At 45.7% G+C, this 26,098-nt stretch overlaps 1 protein-coding gene across 1 annotated transcript; it reads right to left on the bottom strand.

Annotated features, from left to right (window-relative positions):
- Window positions 1-944: 944 nt before the first annotated feature.
- C4H17orf99 (chromosome 4 C17orf99 homolog) lies at window positions 945-25,712 on the bottom strand. Its single transcript, XM_066383623.1, is given in 7 exon segments — window positions 945-1,174; window positions 2,593-2,680; window positions 2,802-2,852; window positions 2,855-2,923; window positions 2,926-3,069; window positions 5,119-5,418; window positions 25,604-25,712. Coding segments are annotated over 7 exon segments (768 nt in total). The 3' UTR covers window positions 945-1,167.
- Between the last annotated feature and the right edge of the window lie 386 nt (window positions 25,713-26,098).

Raw genomic sequence — 26,098 nt, 5'->3', positions numbered from 1 at the left:
GCTGACTGCCCAGCCCTGCTCTCAGCCGGGGTTCGACCCCTGCTATGCTGGCCCGCGGCGCAACCCGAAAGGGCTGGAGAGTCCCCAGGAAAAGTGGAATTCATGGAGGCCCTCGGCCTCACGCACCCTTTGCCCCCGTACTCCCATCTCCTCCTCCAGGAAGCCCCACCAGAGGCCCTTCTGGACCTCAGCTGCTTAGGACCCAGGCACACCCACTCCTTTCCACATCACATTCCACTCAAAACACCAGGCCACAGCCTGGACCCCCTCCTTGCCTGTTATGTCTCTCTTTCCTTCTCTCTGTAACTAAATCTGGGGTGAGAACCCCCCAATTCTTCCCGGGCTGGGTTCTGCCCTCAGGCTGTGAAAGGCAGTGTGACTTCAGACTTCCAGACTCCAGGATGATGTGCAGACAGAAACAGAATTCCAGGGTGACCGGCCGGGGGTTATTTTCTTTCTTTCTTTTATTTTATTGATTTTTAGATGGTGGGGGGAGAAGAGGGAAGCAGTAGTAGTTGCTTCCTGTATGTGCCTTGACTGTGCCAGCTCAGGTTTTCGAACCAGCAACCTCAGCATTCCATGTTGACACTATCCACTGTACCACCACAGGTCAGGCATAATCTAGTTTTTTACTAAAATGGTTCAGAGTGTCTGAACAGGGAAGCTCTGTGAGGGGGGTCGCAGGTATCTTCTTGGGGGCCACAAGCTGAGGAGGGAGGAATCCCTTAAGGTTAATGGGGGTGCTGGGTCTTTCCAGATGGGGCTGAGTCCTCCCAGATAAAATGGACCATCAGCGTGTGGAACCAGAGGATTGGGCCACCAGGAGATGGGGTGCCATTTCAGGAAAGAGGGGAGCTGTTGTGTGTGGAGGGGAGGAGGCCCTGGGTGAGGTTGCAGCTGGGCCTACCTCCACCTTCTTACCAGATCTGCATGGACAGTGACAAGCAGCTGAGGAACAAGGGCAGGAGGGACCTGTGCAGAGCCCCTCTGTCCTGTGGACCTCCTGTCCCTCTACAGCCCCACCTTATCCTGAAATCCTCCCTGCAGAACACCAGGCTCCAGGAATCCTGGCTGGCTTGCCTGCTCTTCATGTAAATGGTGGGTCCTTCTGTAGGGGGCAAGGATGGGGGCTCTCCTGGGGGATTCTGCTGAGCATCCATCTTCTGGTCACAACCTTGATGACAAAGGAGGTGAGACTCCAGATTAGGCAAGCATACATCCCAACAACATCTTCCCAAGGCCTCTTGGAATTTTTTTTTTTTTTTTTTTTGTATTTTTCCGAAGCTGGAAACGGGGAGAGACAGTCAGACAGACTCCCGCATGCACCTGACCAGGATCTACCCGGCACGCGCACCAGGGAGCGACGCTCTGCCCACCAGGGGGCGATCCTCTGCCCCTCCAGGGCGTCGCTCTGTTGCGACCAGAGCCACTCTAGCGCCTGGGGCAGAGGCCAAGGAGCCATCCCCAGCACCCGGGCCATCCTTGCACCAATGGAGCCTCGGCTGCGGGAGGGGAAGAGAGAGACAGAGAGGAAGGAGAGGGGGAGAGGTGGAGAAGCAGATGGGCGCCTCTCCTGTGTGCCCTGGCCAGGAATTGAACCTGGGACTTCTGCACGCCAGGCTGACGCTCTACCACTGAGCCAACCGGCCAGGGCCACCTCTTGGAATTTTATGGTGGCATGTGCATCAGTGCCCTGGGCAGGAGTAGGGGTGTGAGGCTTAGTCACCTTACGAAATGAAGGGGAGCAGTGAATCACCCAGAGGGCAAGTGCTAGCCCCTGGTCACATGGTGAGTGGGAGTCAGGTCTTTATACCCCATTTTGTAGAAGGGAAAACTGAGGTTCAGAGAGGTAACATGACTTGCCCATGACTCTGGCCTTTAGAAAGGACAGAAACTTCAGAGAAAGGGACCCTGAGATGAGACAAGGAGAGTGCCAAGGATAGACTCCTGGACAATGCCCACCAAAGAGGTGGGACCAGGAAACAGCAGTGTCTTAGGAACCAAGGGAGGTGAGAAGTTGACAGGGCAGGAGTGACTGCCACTACAGGCCAGACATGCAGAGCCCACAGAGGCCTGTGTTGTCTAGGGTCAGAACAAAGGCCCTGGTCACTTTATAAGCCATTGAAATGATGACCTTGGAGAGGGGACCCCAGGAGTTCCAACCCCTGCCTCATGCCACCAGCTGGGAAGCAGTGACCTATGTGGCTCCTATGGAGGGCAGAAGCCCTTGATCTACTCTGGTCCTGGTAAGCATGTCCCCCATCCCAACATCCCTCCTCTGACAAACAGAAAATACAAGAGAGTGCCCCACCCAGAGGCCAGCTGACAGCATTGTAGGGCAGGCAGCTGGGAACAGTGGTCCGTGTCATATAAAACTGCCAATCAGCAAGCCCTCAGAGGGCATGTGGCACATAATAGGCCCTTAATAAACTTCAGCAAGTCACTCACAGGCAATGTGGCCCCGTGTTTGCTAGGGTGGTAGCTCTGCCCTATAGACCCACCACCCTCAGCTCTTCAGCAAGGACCTCTGTTGGTCCACATAGACCGCCAGCTCTTCTCACTCCTCCCCCACATCCAGGGCCCACTTCCTACCTGTTCCAGCCCAGCATCCCAGAGGTGATGGCTGCAATGGAGGTGATGCTGGCAGCCAGCATGAAGATGGGTCCCTTGGGCAGCTGTCCTGTGAGGGAGGCAGGAAGGACCAGAGTAGGCATGACTGCTGCCAGACCCCCTTCCCTGCTCTTGGCACCTCCCACCAACCTACCCAGAAGTGCCAACTGGAAACCAAGGGGCCCTCTAACCTGGTGGCACTAGCGTGAACGAGCTGCTCTGGACACTGATGTCATTTTCACCTGGCACTGGAAGCAGTCTATTGTCGCAGTCAGTGGAAAGGAGAGGTTGGCAGGCTGCCGGAGTTGCGGCTCTGCTGCATGTGGGCGTGCCCGACCTTCCCAATCAGGCTGTAGGTGATGGGTGGGCTGCCCAAGGATGCCAGGCAGGACATCTCCACCCTTGGGCCTGACCTTCTGTCCAGCACAGTAAAGTCAGCTTGCATCTGGGACACAGGATCTGGCAGGGTGGGACAGGAAGCACGGGCATGGCTGGGAGACTTTAACGCCTCTTCCCAGCAAGTTCCCTTGTTACAAAATAACGAACCTGGGGGCCTCCTCTGGCAACCTTCTGGAGTAATCCCTCAGCCTGTGTCTGGGCTTCTACCCCACTTGCAGTGTGTACCACAATTTCTCAGTGGGCCTGACCTATGGTGGCACAGTGGCTGAAGTGTCAATCTGGAATGCTGAGATCACTGGTTCAAAACCCCAGACTTGCTCAGTCAATGCACATATAAGAAGCAACTGCTGCCTGACCTGTGGTGGCGCAGTGGATAAAGCCTCGACTTGGAATTCTGAGGTCGCCGGTTCAAAACCCTGGTTTCCCTGGTCAAGGCACATGTGGGAGTTGATGCTTCCTGCTCCTCCCCCCTTTCTCTCTCTCCCCTCTCTAAAATGAATAAATAAAATCTAAAAAAAAAAAAAAGAAGCAACTGCTATGAGTTGATGCTTCCCACTCCCCTTCACCCTTTTTCTCTCTCTCCCTTCTCTAAAATCAATAACAAAATCTTAAAAAAACAAAATAGCTTCTCATTTGGTTTTCTTCTCATAATGTATATTTTGGGTTGCCAGACTTAGCAAATGAAAACAGAACACCCAGATTAATTTGAATTTCATGTAAACAATGAATAAATTTTTATTTTTTATATTTTATTTTTATTCTATCTACCTATCATCTATCTATTTATCTCTATTTATTATTTAGTGAGAGGAGAGGAGGCAGAGACAGACTCCCACATGTGCCAGACCAGTATCCATTCAGCAAGCCCACTAGGGGAGGATGCTCTGTCCATCTGGGACTTGCTCCGTTGCTCAGCAACCAAGCTCTTGGAGCCATACTCAGCACCTGGGGTCACCTTGCTCCAATCAAGCTATGGCTGCAAAAGGGGGAAAGAGAGAGAGAAAGAAGCAAGAGAAGGAGGGGTAGAGAAGCAGATGGGCACTTCTCCTGTGTGCCCTGACCAGGAATTGAACCCGAGACATCCACATGCCAGGCTGATGTTCTACCACTGAGCCAACTGGCCAGGACAATATTTTATTTTTTAATAAGTAATTTTTTAGTATGGGTACATCTTATGCAAAATGTATCTGGCAATCCTACTTATATTCTTACAATCTTGACTGTTTTACTGAAACACATGCTCCTTCAGGGCAAGAATTGTTGCTGAGAGGAGTCTAGATTCTATAAGTCCCCAGGACCTCAGGTAAATGCTCCAAAGAGCCTTTCTGTGAAGAAACTGTCATCCCTTGTCCAATGCTTACCACCTACTGTGAACTTCCACTGACTTCTTTGTACCTTCTGAAGGTACTACTATTTCTGTTTTGTAGATGAAACAATGAAGGTTCAGAGAGTTTGAGTGACTTGCCTAAGAACCCACAGCCTATAAGTGTAGAGATTCGAACCCTTGACCTGTAGTGCTCCAGACTCGGGGCTCTCCTCCCCAGCTGTCTCCTCCTTGCTGCGGGTGTACAGTTCCAGCCCTGGTCAGGCAACATTTCCTGGTTCCCACCCCCATGCCTCCCACTAGGAAGGACACCTGAGTTAAGAGCAGGATAAGGATGGGAAGAACATAGGTTTTGGGTTCCATGGAGTGCAGTTTGAAACTGTCCCTTGCCACCTGCAGGCTGGGATGGCCAAGGACAACTGCCTTAATCTCCAAGAGCTTTAGCTTCCTCCTCTAGAAGCTGGAGCCACGACTCCACCCTCAGCTGCTGTGAAGATTAAACCAGATAAAGCACAAAGTATGCCCACTTTATCAGCTTGGGGTCAGAGCTCAGCAAGCCCTCATCCACCTTCTCATTCTCCCCTCAGCCCTCTCAGGCCCAGCCAGGAGCTACACCTGCAATGGCCAGGCCCTAAGGAAAGAGTGGCCCTTGGAGGGAGGTAACCTGTCCTGTCCTGACCCTCCCGCTCCAGACCCCAGTCCTCAGTCTTCCCACCCCCGGGAGCTTTGTTTATCTTCCAGACCCTGCATCCCATGTGCTCCTCACACATTCCCCATGCACTCACTGGCCCACAGCTCCCGGTACATCTGCAGCTTGTTGCTGGTCGCGTGCTTGCCCCAGGTAGGGGACGCTTGGCAGGTGTAGGTGAGCAGGTCTGGCCTAGACTTGAGTGTGACATTGATGTTGAAGGAGGCTGGGTCACGGGTCTTCACCACTTTCTTGGCAACTTCAATGTCCCGGCTTCCCAGGAGGGAGTAGGTGATAGGTGGGGGCATATGGGGTGAGTGGCAGGTTATGAGAACTCAGTGGCCCCTGGGGAAGAAGTCCTGGACTTTGTAGGTAATGAAGATCTTGGAGGTGAGTTCTGGGAGGTGAAATAGGAGAAGGAAGGAAACCAGCATTTGTCAAACATGTTAAGAAAATGCTGGTTTGTCGGTTTTTCAAAATGTTAAACAATGAATCACCTTGTGACCCAGCAACCCCACTTCTAGATATGCATTGAAATCACTGAAAACAGACTCAGACAGACACATGTGCACACACATTCACCACAGCACTATTCACAATTGCTAAGAGGTAGAAGCAGCTTCTAGGTCCATGTCCATCAATGGATGAATGCACAAATAAATATAGTTCGTCCATACAACGAAGCAGTAGTTAACCATGACAAACAGTGAAGGCCTGACACCAGCTACAATCCGGATGAACCTGGAGGACATTATGCTCAGTGACACGAGGCCCAAAAGTCAACATATTGCATGATTGTATTTACTCAATATGTCTAGAGGAGGAAAATCCAGAGACAGAAAGCAAGTTGATGGTTAGTGGGGGGGGGGGGTGAGGGATGAAGAGGGGACAGGCAGGTTGGGGAGCAACTGCTTAATGAGTCAGAGGTTTCCTTCTGGGGTGCTGAAAATATTTTTGAACTAGATAGAGGTGGTGGTTGCATAACAGTGTGAACGCACCAAATGCCTCTGAATGCTCACTTTAAAATGGTTAAAATTTTCATGTGAATGTCACCACAATTAAAAAAATGTTTATTTATTGATTTTAGAGAGAGAGGAAGGGACAGAGCAAGATGCATCAATTTGTTACCCTGTTATTTCATAATGTCATAGATTGATTCTCATATGTGCCCTGATAGGGGATTCAACACACTCTCTGCTTGGAAGTAACTTCCTATTCTGTAGGCAGATCCTGGAGTTGATATGAACACAGACATCTCTCATATCTTTTTATTGGGCATCTCTGGCCGTCCATAGAGCCAAAATAGCAACCAGGTTTGAACAAAGCTGCCTCCTGAATGGAGGTTTGGGAGAGAGGGATGTATTCTTTTCTTTTCTTTCTTTTTTTTTTTAGTTGTTCTTAAGGGAGAAGTGGAGGAGGCAGAGAGACAGACTCCTGCCTGATGTAACTGACTGATGGGGATCTACCCGACAAGCCCCCTAGGTGATGCTCTGCCCATCTGGGGACGTGGTTCCCTTGCTCGGCAACCAAGATACTTTAGCACTTCAGGTGAGGCCATGGAGCCATCCTCAGTGCCCTGGGCCAACTTGCTCCAACCTAGCCATGGCTGTGGGAGGGGAAGAGAGAAATAGAGAGAGAAGGGAGTGGTGGAGAAGAAGATGATCACTTCTCCTGTGTGCCCTGACTGGAAATTGAATCTGGGACATCCACACGCCAACGCTCTACCACTGAGCCAACCGGCCAGGGCCAGGAGGGTTGTATTCTTAATGGCCCATTTTCAGGACTAGTGTGTAGGGCCTGACCAGGCAGTGGCACAGTGGATAGAGTGTCAGACTGGGACACAGAGGACCCAGGATCAAAACCCCGAGGTCACCTGCTTGAGTGTAGGTTCATCCGGCTTGAGCCCATGGTTGCTGGCTTGTGCGTGAGATCATAGACATGACCCCATGGTTGCCAGCTTTAGCCCAAAGGTCACTGGGTTAAAGCCCAAGGTTGCTGGCTTGAGACCAAGGTCATTGGCTTGAGCAAGGGGTCACCCACACTGCTGTAGCCCCCCGGGTCAAGCCCCTTCCTCTCTTTCTGTCCTTATCTGTCCCTCTCTCAGACTCTCTCACTGTTTCTGTCACACACACACACACACACACACACACACACAAAATTAGTATGTAGGGGCAGTGCTTGAGGGTAGGGTAGAGGGAAGCATCTATGAAACCCAAATATCACAGCCCTCATACTTTCTCCACACCACGCTGGGCATGCTGGCTCGGGAAACCCACTGCAGTCAGCACATTGCTCACTGAGCAGTGAGGTGGAACAGACTAGAATGCAATAGTCTTCAGAGACATTTCCTAGGAATCCTAAGTTCCTGACCACTAAACATATGTATTTCATTCTAAACACGTGGTTCTCTACTGGGGGAGTTTGTCTTTAGGGGGCCTTAGTGTCTGCAGACGTTATTTTGGTTATCACGAGTGGAGAATGCTCCTGGTATTGAGTGGAGGAGTGGCCAGGGATGTCGCTAAATATCCTACAGAACATGGAACAGTCCATGTCACAGAATTATCCCTGGCCTCGGTAGTATGGATGTTGAGAAACTGGTTTTCAACCTTTTTACACTTGGGGACTGGTAAAAATAGAATGATTTCAGGGCAGAAATCACCCTGAGCATAAGCAAATTCGACTAAGGTCATTGAATCTAAAATCTTCACACAAGATCAAGGTGGTTAACTTTTCACAGACCAGGACTGGTAGAGCCTGACCTCTGGTGGCGCAGTGGATAAAGTGTCAACCTAGAATGCTGAGGTTGCTGGTTCGGAACCCTGGGCTTGCCTGGTCAAGGCACATATGGGAAGCAATCACTAAGAGTTGATGCTTCCCACTCCTCCCCCTTTCTCTTTCCCGCTTTCCTTTCTCTAAAATCAATAAATAAAATCTTTATAAATAAAAGAAAAACACTGGTGTAGAAAGCCTGCCCAGGCTTGTGGAATCAGGATTTCTTCCCCTGCCCAGGGTTACATCATCCACAAATATTTTATCATTTGTGCCTCTTGCTAACCATCATGAGAACCCCTATTTTTTTTAATTTAATGAAAGGAGGGGAGGCATAAACAGACTACCACATGCACCCCGACAGGTATCCACCCAGCAAGCCCACTAGGGGTGATGCTCTGCCCATCTGGGGCCCTTGCTCCATTGCAACTGGAGCCATTTTTTTAGCACCTGAGGCAGAGGCCATGGAGCCCTCCTCAGCACCCAGGGTCAACTTGCTCCATAGAGCCATGGCTGCAGGAGGGGAGGAGAAGTGATAGCTAGATAGCAAGCTAGATAGATAGCTAGATGATAGATAGATAGATAGATAGATAGATAGATAGATAGATAGATAGATAGAAGCAGGAGGGGGAGGGGTAGAGAAACAGATGGGTGCTTCTCTTATGTGCCCTGGCTGGGAATCAAACCCAGGACATCCACACGCCAGCCAATGCTCTACCATGGAGACAACAGGCCAGGGCCAAACCTTATTTTCTTTTTAAGATTTTATTTATTAATTTTAGAGAGAAGAGAGAGAAAGAAAAGGGAAAGAGCAGGAAGCAACAACTCCCATATGTGCCTTGACCAGGCAAACCCGGGGTTTCAAACCAGCAATCTCAGTGTTCCAGGTCAATGCTTTACCCACTGCGTCACCATAGGTCAGGCCAACCCCTATTTTTTATGACTTGTTTTCAAACAGGCTTTCCTGCAGAATCTTTTATTTAAAGTACTGTATGCAAAACTGTATCTTGAGTTGAAGCTATTTTCGGGGGCACCATTTTGCAAATTGCTACTAATAATTTCATAAATTGCTACTAATAATTACCCTGGGGCCAAAGAATCAACTTGCTGCCCAAAGCTGCTCTGAGGCCAGACTCTCCCCACCTCCACAGGGAAAATGGGGGTTCAGGGTGGAAGCATGATGACTCTTCTCTCTTTGACAGAGGGAAATGACCTTGACTTATAAAAGTGGAAGGGAAAAGAGGGAAAATGGTGACAGAGTAGGCAGACGTTACGACTCCCACCTCCCAGAACCGAAGTGATTACAACTTAACTTAGGAACAATCATCTTGAAAAACCAACTTTGACTAAACTAAGAGGAATCTATAACCAAGCATCAACGAAGAAACCACACTGAGACTGGTAGGAAGGGTGGAGACGTGGAAAGGACTGTCCTGCTCCCAGGAGTGAGAGGCAGCCCGGAGGGTCTCTCACGGTGGGGTGGGTTTCCTGAAGAGTTGTGGGTCCTCAGCTCCAGGACCGGAGCCCCAGCCTGGAGCCCCAGAGACTAGAGGAGGCATAAAAACAGTATTTAGCTGAAAGAAGAGCCTGGTTACTGTTTGTGAGAGGGAGACAGAACTCTCAGACCCAGGCTCCATCTTAAAGGGACCATGCAGAAAACCTTGTTCATAGCCACTTACCCGGGGCTCAGGGAGTGGGGAGCGCCAGAGGACTGGAGTTGCGAAAGGAGAGTGTAGTCTCGAGGACACAGGGAGAGACTATGGGGGACAGCCACCCTGGCCCCTGTACTGGGTCACTCCCCAAACCTAAAGTGCCCATTGTTCCTGGGAAACCAAGCCAGCAAAGGGAAGCACTTACCCCACCCACCAGAGGCTCTCCTGCTCCTGTCACTGCAGAGAGACACTTAGAAGCAGGGGGCGCATCAGGGACACAGGATTTGAGTGCTGAGGTCTGGGCTACATGCCCCCCCCAACCTGCTGAGTATCCTCCGAAGGGCAGGAGGGCGGGTTGCAGTGGTGGCGCTTGGCCCATGCAGTGGACAAGGGTAGAGCCCAGCGAGGTAACCTGTGCAGCAGTGGCAGGGAGCAGAGCCCAGAGAGGCCTCCTGCACGCCCCCAGGGTGGAACATGGCGTCCCCTGCTCTAGCGTAGGCCAGACCACAGAGGGATGAGGCTTCCCATGGGCCCGTGGGGGGCGGAGCCCAGAGAGGCGACTTGCTGCACCTTTGGGGGGTGGAGACCAGCAAGGTGGGGAGTCCCCCATACCCACAAAGCAGCCTGAGCTGTGGTCTGTGAGCCCGTGCTGGTGCTGGAGTGCCTGAGGAGGCAGAGGCAGAGGGGAACTGGTGGAAAGACCTCACGTCAGGAATAGAAAGGCCACACACACTGGCCAAGAGTAGATAAAAGCCAGCCTAAGAGTGCAGCTGAGATTTACAATGGTGTCAGGGCCCAGCAGAGGCAGACGCAAATTCTGGATTACCTGTAGCTCCAAGAAGGTTGCTAGGGGCCAATCAAAAGCAGTGACCCCCACTGGTCTGTGCCAGGTTCCAGCCAAGGAAGTCCAGGGCTGGTACATCCAATAGCCAGATACAGAGAGCTCAGGACCTAACAACCATAGTTAGAGTGGTATCTTAAGGAAAGGCTCCTCACACCTGACCCAGCTAAGGCATAGAAAACGCTGTCACAAACAGTAAAAAGAGCAGTAGCAGCAGACAAGTAGACCACAGCGGAATACAAACAGCTGAAGCCATCCCAAGAAGATGTAGAAACAACACAACTGAAAGCTAGAGGCAGACAACACCAACCCTATACTCAGCTAGCTACACAAACAACAATCCAAAAGAGCAATCTATACAGAGACAAAATGGGAAGACAGAGAAGTGCAATTCCAATGAACCAACAAGAGAAATCCCCAGAAAAAGAACTAAATGAAATGGAAATAACAAAGATACCAATGCAGAGTTTAGAATAATGATTGTTAGGATGCTCAAGGATCTTAGAGCAACAATAGATGGACAAAATGAACATCTAAACAAAGAGATTTCTGGCATCAAAAAGGACATTAAAATCATAAAAAAGAATCAGACAGAAATGACAAACACAATATTAGAAATGAAGGCTACACTAGAAGGAATTAAAATTAGGCTGGATGAAGCAGAAGATCAAATCAGCGATTTAGAACACAAGATAAGCAAAAGCACAGAAGTAGAATAGCAAAAAGAAAAGAGGATCAAAAAGTCTGAGAAAATTCTAAGAGAGCTCTGTGACAACATGAAGAGAAACAACAGCCATATAATAGGGGTTCCTGAAGGAGAAGAGAAAGAACAGGGATAGAGAACCTGATTGAAGAAATCATAGCTGAAAACTTCCAAAAATTGATGCAGGTAAAAGTCACACAAATTCAAGAAGCTCAGAGAATCTATTAAAAAGGAACCCAAAGAGACATACACCAAAACACATCATAATGAAAATATCAAAGTTAAGAGATAAAGAAAGAATACTAAAAGCTGCAAGAGAAAAGCAGTCAATCACCTACAAAGGAGCTCCCATAAGGATGACATTCGACTTCTCAACAGAAACACTTGGGGCCAGAAGGAAATGGAAAGAATATTCAAAGTAATGCAGAACAAGAACCTACAACCAAGACTTTTTTTTTTTAAACCAAGACTTTTTTTTTTAAAGATTTTATTTATTTATTATAGAGAAGGGATGAGGTGGGGGAGGAGCAGGAAGCATCAACTCCCATATGTGCCTTGACCAGGCAAGCCCAGGGTTTTGAACCTCAGTGTTTCCAGGTTGACGCTTTATCCACTGCGCCACCACAGGTCAGGCAACCAAGACTATTTTATCCAGCAAGGCCATTGTTTAATATTGAAGGAGAAATAAAAAGCTTTCCAGACCAAAAAAACACAACAAAACTCAAGAAATTCATTACAACCAAACCAATGCTGCAAGAAATGTTAATGGGCCTATTGTAAACAGAACAAACAGGGAAAAAAATCTAGTAAAAGGTTAATGTAGATTTAAAGAATAAAATAAACAACTACATATCAATAATAACCTTAAATCAGGGGTTGGGGACCTTTTTGGCTGAGAGAGCCATATTGTCACATATTTTAAAATGTAATTCCATGAGAGCCATACAACAACCCGTGTACGTTACGCATTATCCAATAAAAATTTGGTGTTGTCCCAGAGGACAGCTGTGATTGGCTCCAGCCACCCGCAACCATGAACATGAGCGGTAGGAAATGAATGGATTGTAATACATGAGAATGTTTTATATTTTTAACGTCATTATTATTTTTATTAAAGATTTGTCTGCGAGCCAGATGCAGCCATCAAAAGAGCCACATCTGGCTCACAAGCCATAGGTTTCCAATCCCTGCCTTAAATGTAAATGGATTAAATGCTCCAATCAAAAGACATAAGGTAGCTGCATGGATAAGAAAACAGGACCTGCCTGACCAGGTGGTGGCGCAGTGGATAGAGAGTCGGACTAGGATGCCAAGGACCCAGGTTCAAGACCCTGAGGACACTAGCTTGAGCGTGGGCTCATCTGGTTTGAGCAAAAGCTCACCAGCTTGGCCTGACCTGTGGTGGCGCAGTGGATAAAGCGTAGACCTGGAATGCTAAGGTCACCGGTTCAAAACCTGCACTTGTCTGGTCAAGGCACATATGAGAGTTGATGCTTCCTCCTGCTTCCCCCTTTCTCTCTCTTTCTCTCTCTCTCCTCTCTAAAATGAATAAAAAAAATAAAAAAGATCACCAGCTTGGACCCAAGGTCGCTGGCTCGAGCAAAGGGTTACTCGGTTTGCTGAAGGCCAGCGGTCAAGGCACATATGCGGAAGCAATCAATGAACAACTAAGGTGTCGCAATGCGCAATGAAAAACTAATGATTGATGCTTCTCATCTCTACGTTCCTGTCTGTCTGTTCCTGTCTATCCCTCTCTCTGACTCTCTGTTTCTGTAAAAAAAAAGAAAAAGAAAAAGAAAACAGGACCCATACATACGCTGTCTACAAGAGATCTACCTCAAAACAAAAGATACACACAGGCTGAAAGTAAAGGGATGGAAAAAACTATTTCATGCAAATGGAAATGAAAAAAAAAGCTGGGGTAGCAATACTTATATCTGACAAAATAGACTTTAAAACAAAGGAATAAAGAAGGTCACTACATAATAATAAAAAGAGCAATCCAACAGGAAGATATAACCATTATAAATATCTATGCACCTAATACAGGAGCACCTAAATATATAAAGCAGATTTTGATGGACATAAAGGGCAAGCAAGATCAACAGCAATACTATAATAGTAGGGGATTTCAATACCCCACTAACATCACTGGATAGATCAGGCATGGCCAACATATTAAATTTTTAATATTCTCCGCTACTTTAAAATCTCAGCTACTCAGAAGCGGAAGCGTCTTTGATTATTGGAAATCAAGATATTTAAGAAGATAGTGATACGCAGGAAAGACTTCCGCATGTGACTAATCTAGGGTTAACTTCCAATAATTGGTCAAATGGATTCGCAATACTACATTATTTTTTTTAATTCCATTATAAAGATTTACAACTTTTGTACTTATCTGTACTCGATATGAACTGTTTGACATTTAGCAGTGATGTGAAACCCACATTCTTTTAGGTGGAGTTTGCCGGTGCGCACCCAAGGTCAACAATTCATTATTTTTGTGGTCAAGTGTGCTGAATCAAGTGGCATTGTAGCATAGACAATAGCTGCAGTTGATAACTGAAAACATGTCCAGGCTGTTTGTAAAACAAAATAATAGTTTTATTTGTGATATAACCCTTTCAAGCTCATTCTATTAATTAAATATTGTTTTGATTGATTGCAATATAGTTTGAATATTTATATGGTACGTAATTATATTTTTATTAAAATATATATATATTTATTTATTTATTCTTTGGCAGAGACAGAGAGAGTCAGAGAGAGGGACAGATAGGGACAGACAGACAGGAAGGGAGAGAGATGAGAAAGATCAATTCTTTGTTGTGGCTCCTTAGTTGTTCATTGATTGATTTCTCATATGTGCCTTGACTGGGGGGCTACAGCAGACAGAGTGACCCCTTGCTTGAACTAGCAACCTTGGGTCCAAGCTGGTGAGCCTTGCTCAAACCAAATGAGCCTGCTTTCAAGCTGGCGACCTCGGGGTCTTGAACCTGAGTCCTCCACATCCCAGTCTGATGCTCTATCCACTGCACCACCACCTGGTCAGGCCAAAATATATTTGTATTAAAATAATATTGTATATTAAAATTTTTTTCACTCACATTTATTCATAAACAAATTACACAATAAAATTTTGTTTACTTAAACAAATCGTTTTTGTATTTAACATTTTTTTATTTTAATATTTCATCTGGCCCATGAAAAATGTTTTCTTTCTAATCTGGCCCAGGGACAAAATCTGTTGGCCATTCCTGGGATAGATCCTCAAGAAAAAAAATTAACAAAGAAACATCGGACTTAAAGGACACACTAGATCAACTGGGTTTAATAGATATTTTCAGAATCTTTCATCCTAAAGCAGCAGAATACACATTCTTTTTCAGTGCTCATGGCACATTCTCTAGGATAGACCACATGTTAGGACACAAAATGAGTCTCAATAAATTTAAGAAGATTGAAATCATATCAAGCATCTTCTCTGATCACAATGGCATAAAACTAGAAATCAACTACAATAGAAGAACTGAAAAACACTCAAACACTTGGAAACTAAACAGCATGTTATTAAATAATGAATGGGTCAACAATGAGATCAAGGAAGAAATAAAAAATTTCCTTGAAACAAATAAAAATGAACATACAACAACTCAAAATTTATGGGACACAGCAAAAGCAATCCTGAGAGGGAATTTCATAGCATTACAGGCATATCTTAAGAAGATAGAAAAAGCTCAAATAAACAATTTAACCCTGCATCTAAAAGAATTAGAAAAAAACAGCAAGTAAAGCCCAGAGGAAGTAGAAGGAAGGAAATAATAAATATCAGAGTGGAAATAAATGACATAGAGGCTAAAAAAACAATACAGAGGATCAATGAAACCAAGAGCTAGTTCTTTGAAAAGGTAAACAAGATTGATGAACCTTTAACCAGACCCACCAAGAAAAAAAGAGAGAGGACTCAAATAAATAAAATTAGAAATGAGAGTGGAGAAGTAACAATTAACAAGCAGAAATACAAAGGATTGTAAGAAAATACTATGGCCTGACCTGTGGTGGCGCAGTGGATAAAGCGTCGACCTGGAAATGCTGAGGTCGCTGGTTCGAAACTCTGGGCTTGCCTGGTCAAGGCACATATGGGAGTTGATGCTTCCTGCTCCTCCCCCCTTCTCTCTCTCTCCTCTCTCTCTCTCTCTCTCTCCCCCCTCCTTTCTAAAATGAATAAATAAATAAATTAATTTAAAAAAAAAGAAAATACTATGAAGAACTGTATGAAAAAAAATTAGACAACCTAGGTGATATGGACAAATTCCTTGAAACATATAATCTTTCAAAAATCAATCTGGAACAATCAGAAAACCTAAACAGACCTATTACAACAAACAAGATAGAAACAGTTATCAAAAAAACTCCCGCCTGACCTGTGGTGGCGCAGTGGATAAAGTATCGACCTGGAAATGCTGAGGTCGCTGGTTCGAAACCCTGGGCTTGCCTGGTCAAGGCACATATGGGAGTTGATGCTTTCAGCTCCTCCCCCCTTCTCTCTCTCTCTCTCTCTCTCCCTCTCTGTCTCTCCCTCTCCTCTCTAAAAAAATGAATAAATAAATTTTAAAAATTTATAAAACAAAAACAAAAACAACTCCCAATAGCACTGGCCAGATAGCTCAGTGGGTTAGAACATTGGTCCAAAGTGCAGAGGTTGCTGGTTTGATCCCCAGTCAGGGCATATACAGGAACAGATCAATGTTCCTGTATCTCTCTCTCTCCCTTCCTCTCTGGCAAAACTCAATAAATAAAAATAAAAATAAAAATAGAAAAAAATGATCTCTGTAACAGTTTTAAAAACAAACAAACAAACAAAAAAAACCAAACTCCCAACAAACAAAAGCCCTGGGCCAGATGGCTTCACAGGTGAATTCTACCAAATATTCAAAGAAGAACTAACTCCAATCCTTCTCAAGCTATTTCAAAAAATTCAAGAGGAGGAAAGACTTCCAAACTCCTTTTATGAGGCAAGCATAATTCTGATTCCAAAACCAGGCAAAGACACTACAAAGAAAGAAAACTATAGGCCAATATCTCTGATGAATTTAGATGCTAAAATTCTCAACTAAATATTAGCAAACTGGATCCAGCAATACATGAAAAAAATAATACATCATGATCAAGTGGGATTTATTCTGGGGAGGCAAGGCTGGTACAATATTTGCAAATCGATCAATGAGATTCATCACATAAACAAAAGGAAGAAGAAAAACCACATGATTAAATCAATAGATGTAGAAAAAACATTTGATAAAATCCAGCACCCACTTATGACCAAAACTCTCAGCAAAGTGGGAATACAGGGAACATACCTCAACATGATAAAGGCCATCTATGACAGGCCCACAGCCAACATCATCCTCAATGGGCAAAAATTAAAAGCAATCCCCTTAAGATCAGGAACAAGGCAGGGGTGCCCCCTTTTACCACTCTTATTCAACATAGTTCTGGAATTCCTAGCCACAGCAATCAGACAAGAAGAAGAAATAAAAGGCATCCAAATTGGAAATGAAGAAGTAAAACTATCATTATTTGAAGATGATATGACACTGTACATAGAAAACTCTAAAGTCTCAGTCATCAAACTACTGGACCTGATAAATGAATTCAGCAAGGTGGCAGGATATAAAATTAATATTTAGAAATCAGAGGCATTTTTATACACCAACAATGAACAGTATGAAAGAGAAATTAAGAAAACAATTCCCTTCGCTATTGCAACAAAAAGAATAAAGTACCTAGGAATAAATTTAACCAAGGAAGTTAAAGACTTGTACTCGGAAAATTAGAAAACATTGATAAAAGAAATCAAGGAAGATACAAACAAGTGGAAGCATATACCGTGTTCATGGATAGAAAGAATAAACATCATTAAAATGTCTATATTACCCAAAGCAATTTATAAATTCTATGCAATTCCCATTAAAATTCCAATGACATACTTCAAAGATATAGAACAAATATTCCAAAAATCTATATGGAACCAAAAAAGAACACAAATAGCTTCAGCAATCTTGAAAAAGAAGAATAAAGTGGGTAGTATCACACTTCCCGATACCAAGTTATACTACAAGGCCATTGTATTCAAAACAGCCTGATACTGGCATAAGAACAGGCATATAGATCAATGGAACAGAACAGAGAACCCAGAAATAAACCAACAGCTCTAAGGACAACTGATATTTGACAAAGGAGGTAAGAGCATACAATAAGTAAAGACAGTCTCTTTAACAAATGGTGTTGGGAAAATTGGACAGCTACCTGCAAAAAAATGAAACTAGACCACCAACTTACACCATTCACAAAAATAAACTCAAAATGGATAAAAGACTTAAATGTAAGTTGTGAAACCATTGCCATCTTAGAAGAAAACATAGGCAGTAAGCTCACCGACATCTCTCGCAACAATATATTTGCTGATTTATCTCCACGGGCAAATGAAATAAAAGACAGGGTAAACAAATGGGACTATATCTAAATAAAACGCTTTTGCACAGCTAAAGACAATATGAACAAAATAAAAAGACAAACCACATAATGGGAGAACATATTTGACAATACATCTGATAAGGGGTTAATAACTAAAATTTATAAAGAACTTATAAAAATCAACACCAGGAAGATAAACAATCCAATCAAAAAATGGGCAAAAGAAATAGACACTTCTCCAAAGAGGACGTACAGATGGCCAACAAGCAGATGAAAAAATGTTCAACATCACTAATCATTAAAGAAATGCAAATTAAAACCAAAATGGGATATCACCTCACACCAGTCAGAATGGCGCTCATCAACAAAAGAAGACATAATAAATGCTGGCGAGGATGTGGAGAAAAGGGAACCCTCCTGCCCTGCTGGTGGGAATGCAGACTGGTGCAGCTACTGTGGAAAACAGTATGGAGACTCCTCAAAAAATTAAAAATCGAACTGCCTTTTGACCCAGCCATCCTACTTTTAAGAATATATCCCAAGAACAACACATCAATGATTCAAAAGAAGAAATGCACCCCCATGTGTATGGCAGCATTGCTCACAATAGTGAAGATCTGGAAACAGCCCAAGTGTCCGTCAGTGGACGAGTGGATTAAAAAGCTATGATACATATACACAATGGAATACTATGGGGCCATGAGAAAGAAGGAAATCTTACCTTTTGCTACAACATCGATGGACCTGGAAACTATTATGTTAAGTAAAATAAGCCAGGCAGAGAAAGAAAAATATCATATGACCTCACTCATTTGAGGACTCCAATGAACAATATGAACTGAGGAATGGAATAGAGACAGAAGTGGGATCAAAGGGATCAGAGGGAAAGTGGACAGAGGGAAAGGGGAAGATAGGATGGGATCAGAGAAGGGAAAGAGATTGGTGAAATTATATATACATAACACAGAATTATAGAGAGCAGAAAAGAAAATCCTAGAGGGAAAGGGGGAGGGTGTTGGGGGGAGGGGGACAAGGGGGATGTTGAGGGGAACACAGGGAAGGGGGAGGCATTCGGGAGGACACTGGAATCTATGTAGACACAATAAATTTAAATCAATTTTAAAAAAGTGGAAGGGAAAAGCTGACCCACCTTTATTCCATTTCAATGGATATTAATAGAAGGTTGATTTACATAAGCTCACAGACAGAAGCCAATTTTTTTTGCACACTATGCGTGGGGTACTCACTTTTTATTGTAACAAGACTCATGGGTTTTGTTTATTTTTTCCTTTGGATTATTTAGTGTATGCATCTAGCCCACCAAGAACGAGTGGTCTATCATTTAATTTGAAGTTCTAGTGTGCCAGAACACTTGAATGATAAGATGGCACACTCAAAAACTCATGAGGTGACAACAGGCCACCCTTGGGACTAGACACTGAGCCAAGCAGAGGCTGGGCTGCGTGGGTAGATAGCTAGGCAGAGCCTCTGTCTGTTACTAACAGAAGTTAAGACTTATGCCCAGGCTGGGGGCAGTGCAGCTGCTGCCTTGCAAGGCTCAGGGGCCTTCGGGGATCATTCCTCTGTCCACACTAGTCTCTGTGGATGCTGGGAGCTTGGAGACTTGAAGTCCAACCCTAGAGATCCAATTCATTAGACCTGAGGCAAGACCCTTGATTTTGAAAGAGCAGCCCAGCTGTTGAGGGTTGAATTGTGTCCTCTGATAAGATATGGTAAAGCCCTAACCCCCCAGCCTGTGAATGGGACCTTATTCAGAAATATTATATTTGCAGATAGACCCCAATGATCCACATGAGGTTATGGTGTGCCCTAATAAGAAACATGCACGCACGCACGCACATGGATACAGAGGTTGGAGAAATGCACTCACTAGCCATCCAATACCAAGGGTTGCCAGCAGTCACCAAAGCCAGAAAGAAGCATGAAACAAACAGTTTCTCGTTCAGTGCCTCCTGAGGGAACCAACCCTCCTGACACCTTGGTTTTGGACTTCTGGCCCCCAGAACAGGGAGGGAAAAAATGTCTGTTGTTTTTAACCACCAGTTTGTGGCGCTTTGTCACGGCAACCACAGGTTGCTAATGCAGCCTGATTTTGATGAAATGGTCTAGATCAGGGGTAGTCAACCTTTTTATACCTACCGCCCATTTTTACTTCTATGTTAGTAGTAAAATGTTCTAACCACCCACCGGTTCCACAGTAATGGTAATTTATAAAGTACGGAAGTAACTTTACTTTATAAAATTTATAAAGCAGAGTTACAGCAAGTTAAAGCATATAATAATAATTACTTACCAAGTACTTTATGTCGGATTTTCGCTAAGTTTGGCAGAATAAATCTTTATAAAACAACTTACTATAGTTAAATCTATCTTTTTATTTATACTTTGGTTGCTCCACTACCACCCACCATGAAAGCTGGAACGTCCACTAGTGGGTGGTCGGGACCAGGTTGACCAGCACTGCTCTAGATGCTCACTTAGTCTAGAACCTCACTCAGAAACGCCACAGGTGTTGGGGTAAAGGGAGAACAGCCCATCAAGGTTCTGTTGGTCTCTCTACGAGGGTACGCCAGTTCAAATACGACCTTCAACCAGACACTTCTCTGAACAGCAACACTGTCCCATGTTCACACAGCCTCACAGGAACCTCCTGCTCCCAAGTCACCCACATCCTCTTGCCACACCCCTTATTGGCTCTGCACATCCCCCTTAACGCCCCACCCTCCAAACTGCCCAATCCTGGCACTTTCTCAGTCTACGTGTGCAGTCTATGTGTCCTCCTGTTGGAGACCGCAAGCTGACAGCGTCCTAGCGTTTTAGATTTGGGGGGGACAGGTGTGGGGGACTGGCAGTAAGCTGACAGGATCCTTGCTGCCCATCCCCCCACCTTACTTGCTTAAGTTGCTAAAGGCTAAGTTCTTCCCCACAACCTCTGTTTGTTTAAATTGGTAAAGGCAATTTACATACCTTTCTCCACACCTCCGTGTTAGCAGTGCTTCCACTCCTCCCATCCCCCATGTCCCTCAAAAAGACTGGAGGCAGTTTTCTTTTTACCCTTTGTTTTGTGAAGTTAAGATGTTATGCAGGGTGGAGGTTTTCTGCACTTGGGAGAGTTCTTGGTTTGCCTCAGAAATATGACTTTGTATCTAAGCTTTCTTTGTTTTGCTAATGATTTTGCTCTGCCTTATTAATAAAATGGTTTGGGGGTGGAGACTTGCTCTTGGAAGCTATCAGCTGTGCAAGGGGTCCTCCCGATCCCATCCTCTTTCTTTCTGTGTTTATTTTCTAATCCTCCATGGTTCCCACCCAAGACCTGCAAAATTATTTGAGGCGCGGGTTCGTGACACCTTCTGGCACGTAGGCTTAGATGGCCCTGATGTCCTCACAACCCTCCACATCCTCTCATGGTCCACACCCAAGGGGAACAGGCCCTCCTCAGTGCACTGCCTACACAAGCAGCAGTCTCGGGGCATGCGGGCCTCACAGCCTTCCTGACAGTGACTGTCCCTGACAGTGACCTGGGACAAGGGGTCTGGACATCTTGATATTTCTGGACCATTCTCCATTTACCTTCCTAAGCACCAGCCTTGAACCTCCTGTCTTCTTTATTATATGCGGCTTAAGTGTCTGTTTGTAGCTGATAGCTTATTGGTTGCTTGCGTAACTGTACTACCCAATGGGGTGAAGTTGCCATGGCATTCAAATAGTCCCGCCTTCTGGCATGCTACCTCACAAATTGAGGTTAAAGATTGGAGCAATTATTATGCTGTTAAGAAATCTTAACACCAGAAGGGGTCTTTGTAATGGTACAAGACTAGAGGTTCTCCAATTGAAAAATAATGTCATAATAGCTAAGTCTTTGACTGGCTCCTCTAAAGGTGAAATATTCAATACATGTCATTCCAAGAATTGATTTGGCTCCATCTCAAACAGGGTTGCTGTTTCAATTGAGACATAGACAATTTCCTGTAAAACTTGCCTTTGCTATGACCATCAATAAGTCTCAGGGCCAAACACTTAAGCGTGTTGGCATTTTTTTTACCTGAGCCTGCATTTGGACACGGTCAACTTTATGTTGCCTGTTCAAGAGTTCGTGAAAGAACGAATGTAAAATTAAAAATAATTGATGGTCCTCTGCAAGGCGAGCTTAAAAATGATGAAAAGATCTACACAAGAAATGTTGTGTACAAAGAGATCTTTGACATGTGAATTAACATTTTATTATTTAAATCACCTTTATTTATTGAGCTAGCAGTGGCTCTTAAGAAATGTACCACCAGTGGTTTCCTTCATTGCACTCTACTTTAAGCAATTAAGCAAGTACAAGGGGGAAACCCCGTGGGGCAGTAAGCAAAGGGGCATCCTCACCACCTACCTTGGGTAATTCAGTTTGAATTAGCAGATACCTCTGCACAAATCATTTTAATTACAATTTATAATATCTAGAACAGCAGTCATTTCGTATGACCGCCGGGCTTTCTAGTTAGACATATTCTACCTGCCCCTCTGGGTTGCAATGACCTAGAAATGCCCATCGTTCCTTGAAGATTCTTGTCCCTGGGTTCTCCTACAGTATGTGCGACATAAGGACATTTTAGTCAATGACAGGTGTATATGATGGTGGTCCTATAAGATTATAACAGAGCTGAAAGATTCCTATCACCTAGGGACTTTATAGTCTTAATATCGCAGCACGATGCATTGCTCACATGTCTGTGGTAATGGTGGTGTAAACAAACCTACTATACTGCAGTCGTACACAAGTGTGGCACACACAGTTATGTACGGTAGACCATATTTGATGATAATAGATGACATGTCACTGACTTATGTATTCGCTATACTATATTTCTTATTGAAATTTAGAGTGTACTCTTTCCACTTCTAAAAATGAAGTTTGTTGTAAAACAGTAGGTGTGTTACTGTGGCAGAGCCTCAGCCCTGTGTTTAGTGTCGTGATTGTGTCGTTTTCTCTTTTTTTTTTTAATTTTTTTAAAAAATATTTTATTTATTGATTTTTAGAGAGAGGGGAGAGAGAGAGAAGGGGGAGGAGCAGGAAGCATCAACTCCCATATATGCCTTGACCAGGCAAGCCCAAGGCCTCGAACCTGCAACCTCAGTGTTCCAGGTAGACGGCTTTATCCCACTGCGCCACCACAGGTCAAGCCTCGTTTGCTCTTGTGCTCGATTTCATCTCGTGCTGTTGTGGACATTTTGTTTATTAGTCACAATTTGTGTTGCCTGGGTTATTACCAAAATTAATTTGGATTTCCCTAGTATTTATGTGTTAAGCAGCAAGGATGTGATTAATGTGCAAAACAGAACTGAAAAGACCTACTGTCATGAAGTTTAAAGGCTGTATCTCCCTTCCCCAACCCCAAAAAAGTCTCAAACTCAGCATTTTCATCTGTCTGGGATTTCAGTGTGCATACTTTGAACTAGTTCTTGCAAAATGAAAAAGAATAGTTTTTAAACAGCAAACTGTTTTTTAATTTTTATTTAGCACGTTTAATCCAAACGTGCTATCCAGGTGTTGCCTGGGAGGAGTAGGCTCTCCCATATGGCCTAGGTGTGTAGTGGGTGGTACCCCCTAGGTATGTGTACACAAACTGTGATGCTTGCAAAACGGGATCACCTAACAACGCCGTTTCCCAGAACGTACCCCCCCCTCCCGTCGCAAAGCAGCACATGACCACACTCTCAACATTATACTTGCTGTAATGCAGGGGTCCCCAAACTACGGCCAGCGGGCCGCATGCAGCCCCCTGAGGCCATTTATCCGGCCCCCGCCGCACTTCCAGAAGGAGCACTTCTTTCATTGGTGGTCAGTGAGAGGAGCATAGTTCCCATTGAAATACTGGTCAGTTTGTTGATTTAAATTTACTTGTTCTTTATTTTAAATATTGTATTTGTTCCCGTTTGTTTTTTTACTTTAAAATAAGATATGTGCAGTGTGCATAGGGATTTGTTCATAGTTTTTTTTATGGTTCGGCCCTCCAACAGTCTGAGGGACAGTGAACTGGCCCCCTGTGTAAAAAGTTTGGGGACCCCTGCTGTAATGCTTGGGGATTTCAAAATACACAGATATAATCTTTCCAATCTTGGCTCTGACAGTTCCTTGACATGCAGTATCCCTTGCCCGACAGCTCAATCCACAGAAGCTGTTTCAGCTGCATAAGTTCCCACTGCAAGGCAGCACCTGAGCCAGTCCCTGAAGGGGCTCAGGCAGAAACCCTGGGGTCACCTCTCGTGGCTCTGCCTTTTACCCACCCACCAGCAAGAGCAAGTGCAGCTAGCCTGAGCTTATAACCCGACCACCTCTCCATGCTATCACCATCTGTCTCTTGATCTGGGGAATAGTCTAATGGCTCTCTTGGGCTGGACCTGGATCCCCAGGCCCAGGTGCCTCTTCTCAACACAGCAGCCAAGAGGACCTGTGAAGGCTCAACTGGACGGTGTCTCTGTGCAAACCCTCCCATAGCTATTTCCACAGGCCCTCCCCCCAACGCTCTGCCATCCCTCTGACCTCTCCCATCTCCCCCCATCCCCTTGCTTCCTGCCTTGGCCACTCAGGCCCTGGTCCAGGCATGTCCTGCTCTACATGTCTTGGCTTGGGTGTCCCCTTCTCAGTGTCAACCTCCCAGTCATCTCTGCCCTCCTGCCCCGTGCCCACCCATGGGTTCCCTTACCTGCAATCACTTGCTTTACTGTAGGACAATCACATCCTAGCACAATGGAGACTGTGCTCAATTTTATCATCACCTGTCCCCCCAGCCCACAGGAATGTCAGCTATAGGAAGGAGGGATCTTAGGTTTGTTTCTGCACCCTGTGTATCCATCCTGGACCTAAAGCAGGGCCCAGCCCCAAGCAGGTGCTCAGTCAGTGCTTGCTGAATGAATGAATGAATGAATGAATGAATGATTTACCTGTTGGTCTCTGAGGAGTTTAGTTAGCAGGACTTGCTGGATAAGAGTCTGAGCAAAGTCAGGGGACGAAGTGCAAAGGACTCGCCCTGTCCAGGTACTCCACAGAGACCCAGATGCCTGTGCCCCTGTATGAGCTCTGCTCTCTTTTTAGCCAAAACACCACAGTGTGTTTGTTTTTAAAGCAAATGAGGAAATGATAGTCCAGCCTGTGCTGCTGTCAACTGAGACCCGCCCTTCAGTGTAATGGAGGCAGATGTTGGCTGTTTGACCCAGTGACCAAACAGGCAGGAAGATCAACTCCCTTGCCATGGAGAGGAGGAAGTGACCCACCACCTTGTCCAAAAGGGTCACAGGGCTAGAAATGGGTGCAGGAGAGAGGACAGGGAAAGGGAGGGGCAAAGCTTAGGGGAGATTACTGGACCAGACCTGTCCTCTCCCCCTGGCTCTGTAACACTCCTTTAGACTCATGGAGGGTAGGTCCTGAGGCCTCTTGCTGTCTCTGAGAGTGAAGCAGCCTCCCATCTGCTGGACCTCTGGGGAGCCTGGACTTCCCCATCACGCAATGCTCCCTTCCTGGAACAGGCGTTCCTCCCCACCACGCCGCCAGTTCTCTCTGTGGTCACACCTCACAGCAGAGCTGTGAGGCTCCCAAAGGGGCTTCTGCTTCATACCTGGCACCCAGGGCACACTGATTAGAACATATATGTCCAGGGAGGCACCCGCTTTGCACCTAACACACACATAGCCCAAGGGGAAGCCAAGTATTTCATTGCCCCATGTCCCCTGGAGTCCTCCTCCTCCCCAACCTTCTCTCTATGCCCTGTCAGGGTTGGGGCTGGGTATTAGAACTGTCCAATTGTCTATCAGCAGATACCCTCTCACCAGCAGCAACCTCCCCCCTGCCAGGGCGCCCACCATGGTGCCTCAGGTGAAGGGGGAGCTGGAGTCAACCCAGAAAGCTTCCTCCTGAGGCCAGATGGGAAGTGCAGGATGCACCAAGATTCTTCATCCACAAAAACTCTTTGAGCCTACATTTTGTGTCATTAGTCCATTTTGCAGATGAGTAAATAGTGGGACAAAATGGAGAATCAGTGATTGGGCCACATATGCCATGAGGAGCTGGTCTGAGATTCAAGCCCAAATCCCTCTGTCCTATGCTTCTGGATGTATCCATAGCTTCAGGTCCCACCTGTTCTGTGGCCCCCAGCACCCGAAAAGGGAGCACAGTTGCCCCCTTCCAAGATGTCCCCAGTGGGCTCACCCAGTATGGCCAAGCAGAACAGCAGCAGGAGCCTCATGCTTCTGTTGGTGTGCAGCCCTCTGCCCAGGCTTGAAAAACCTCCCTTGGCCAGGGGCATCCTCCACCCTGGGGCCACCCAGGATGCTCCCTGGGAGGTACCTGCAGTGGGGAGATAACCTAGAGGCCACTGTGCTCCAGGGCCTCAGCAACCAGGGCTGGGCCCAGAACAGCAGGCTCCACCACAGCCCAGATGGAATTAGGAGGCGCCTGGTCCTTGGAGCCAAACAGGGCTACACTCAGTCAGCTCTGCTAGGATGTGGGCCCCTGGGCTTTCTGGTAGGTAGATGTTCACATCCTAACCCCTGGCATACGTATGTTACCTGGTTAGGAGGACTTGAGTTTGTTAATCTGGCGAGTTCGAGGTAAGAAGTTTACTCTAGATTA

Source organism: Saccopteryx leptura, chromosome 4 (assembly GCF_036850995.1).
Source record: "Saccopteryx leptura isolate mSacLep1 chromosome 4, mSacLep1_pri_phased_curated, whole genome shotgun sequence".
Taxonomy (NCBI): Eukaryota; Metazoa; Chordata; class Mammalia; order Chiroptera; family Emballonuridae; genus Saccopteryx; species Saccopteryx leptura.
This window is presented reverse-complemented; position numbering and strand designations above follow the sequence as displayed.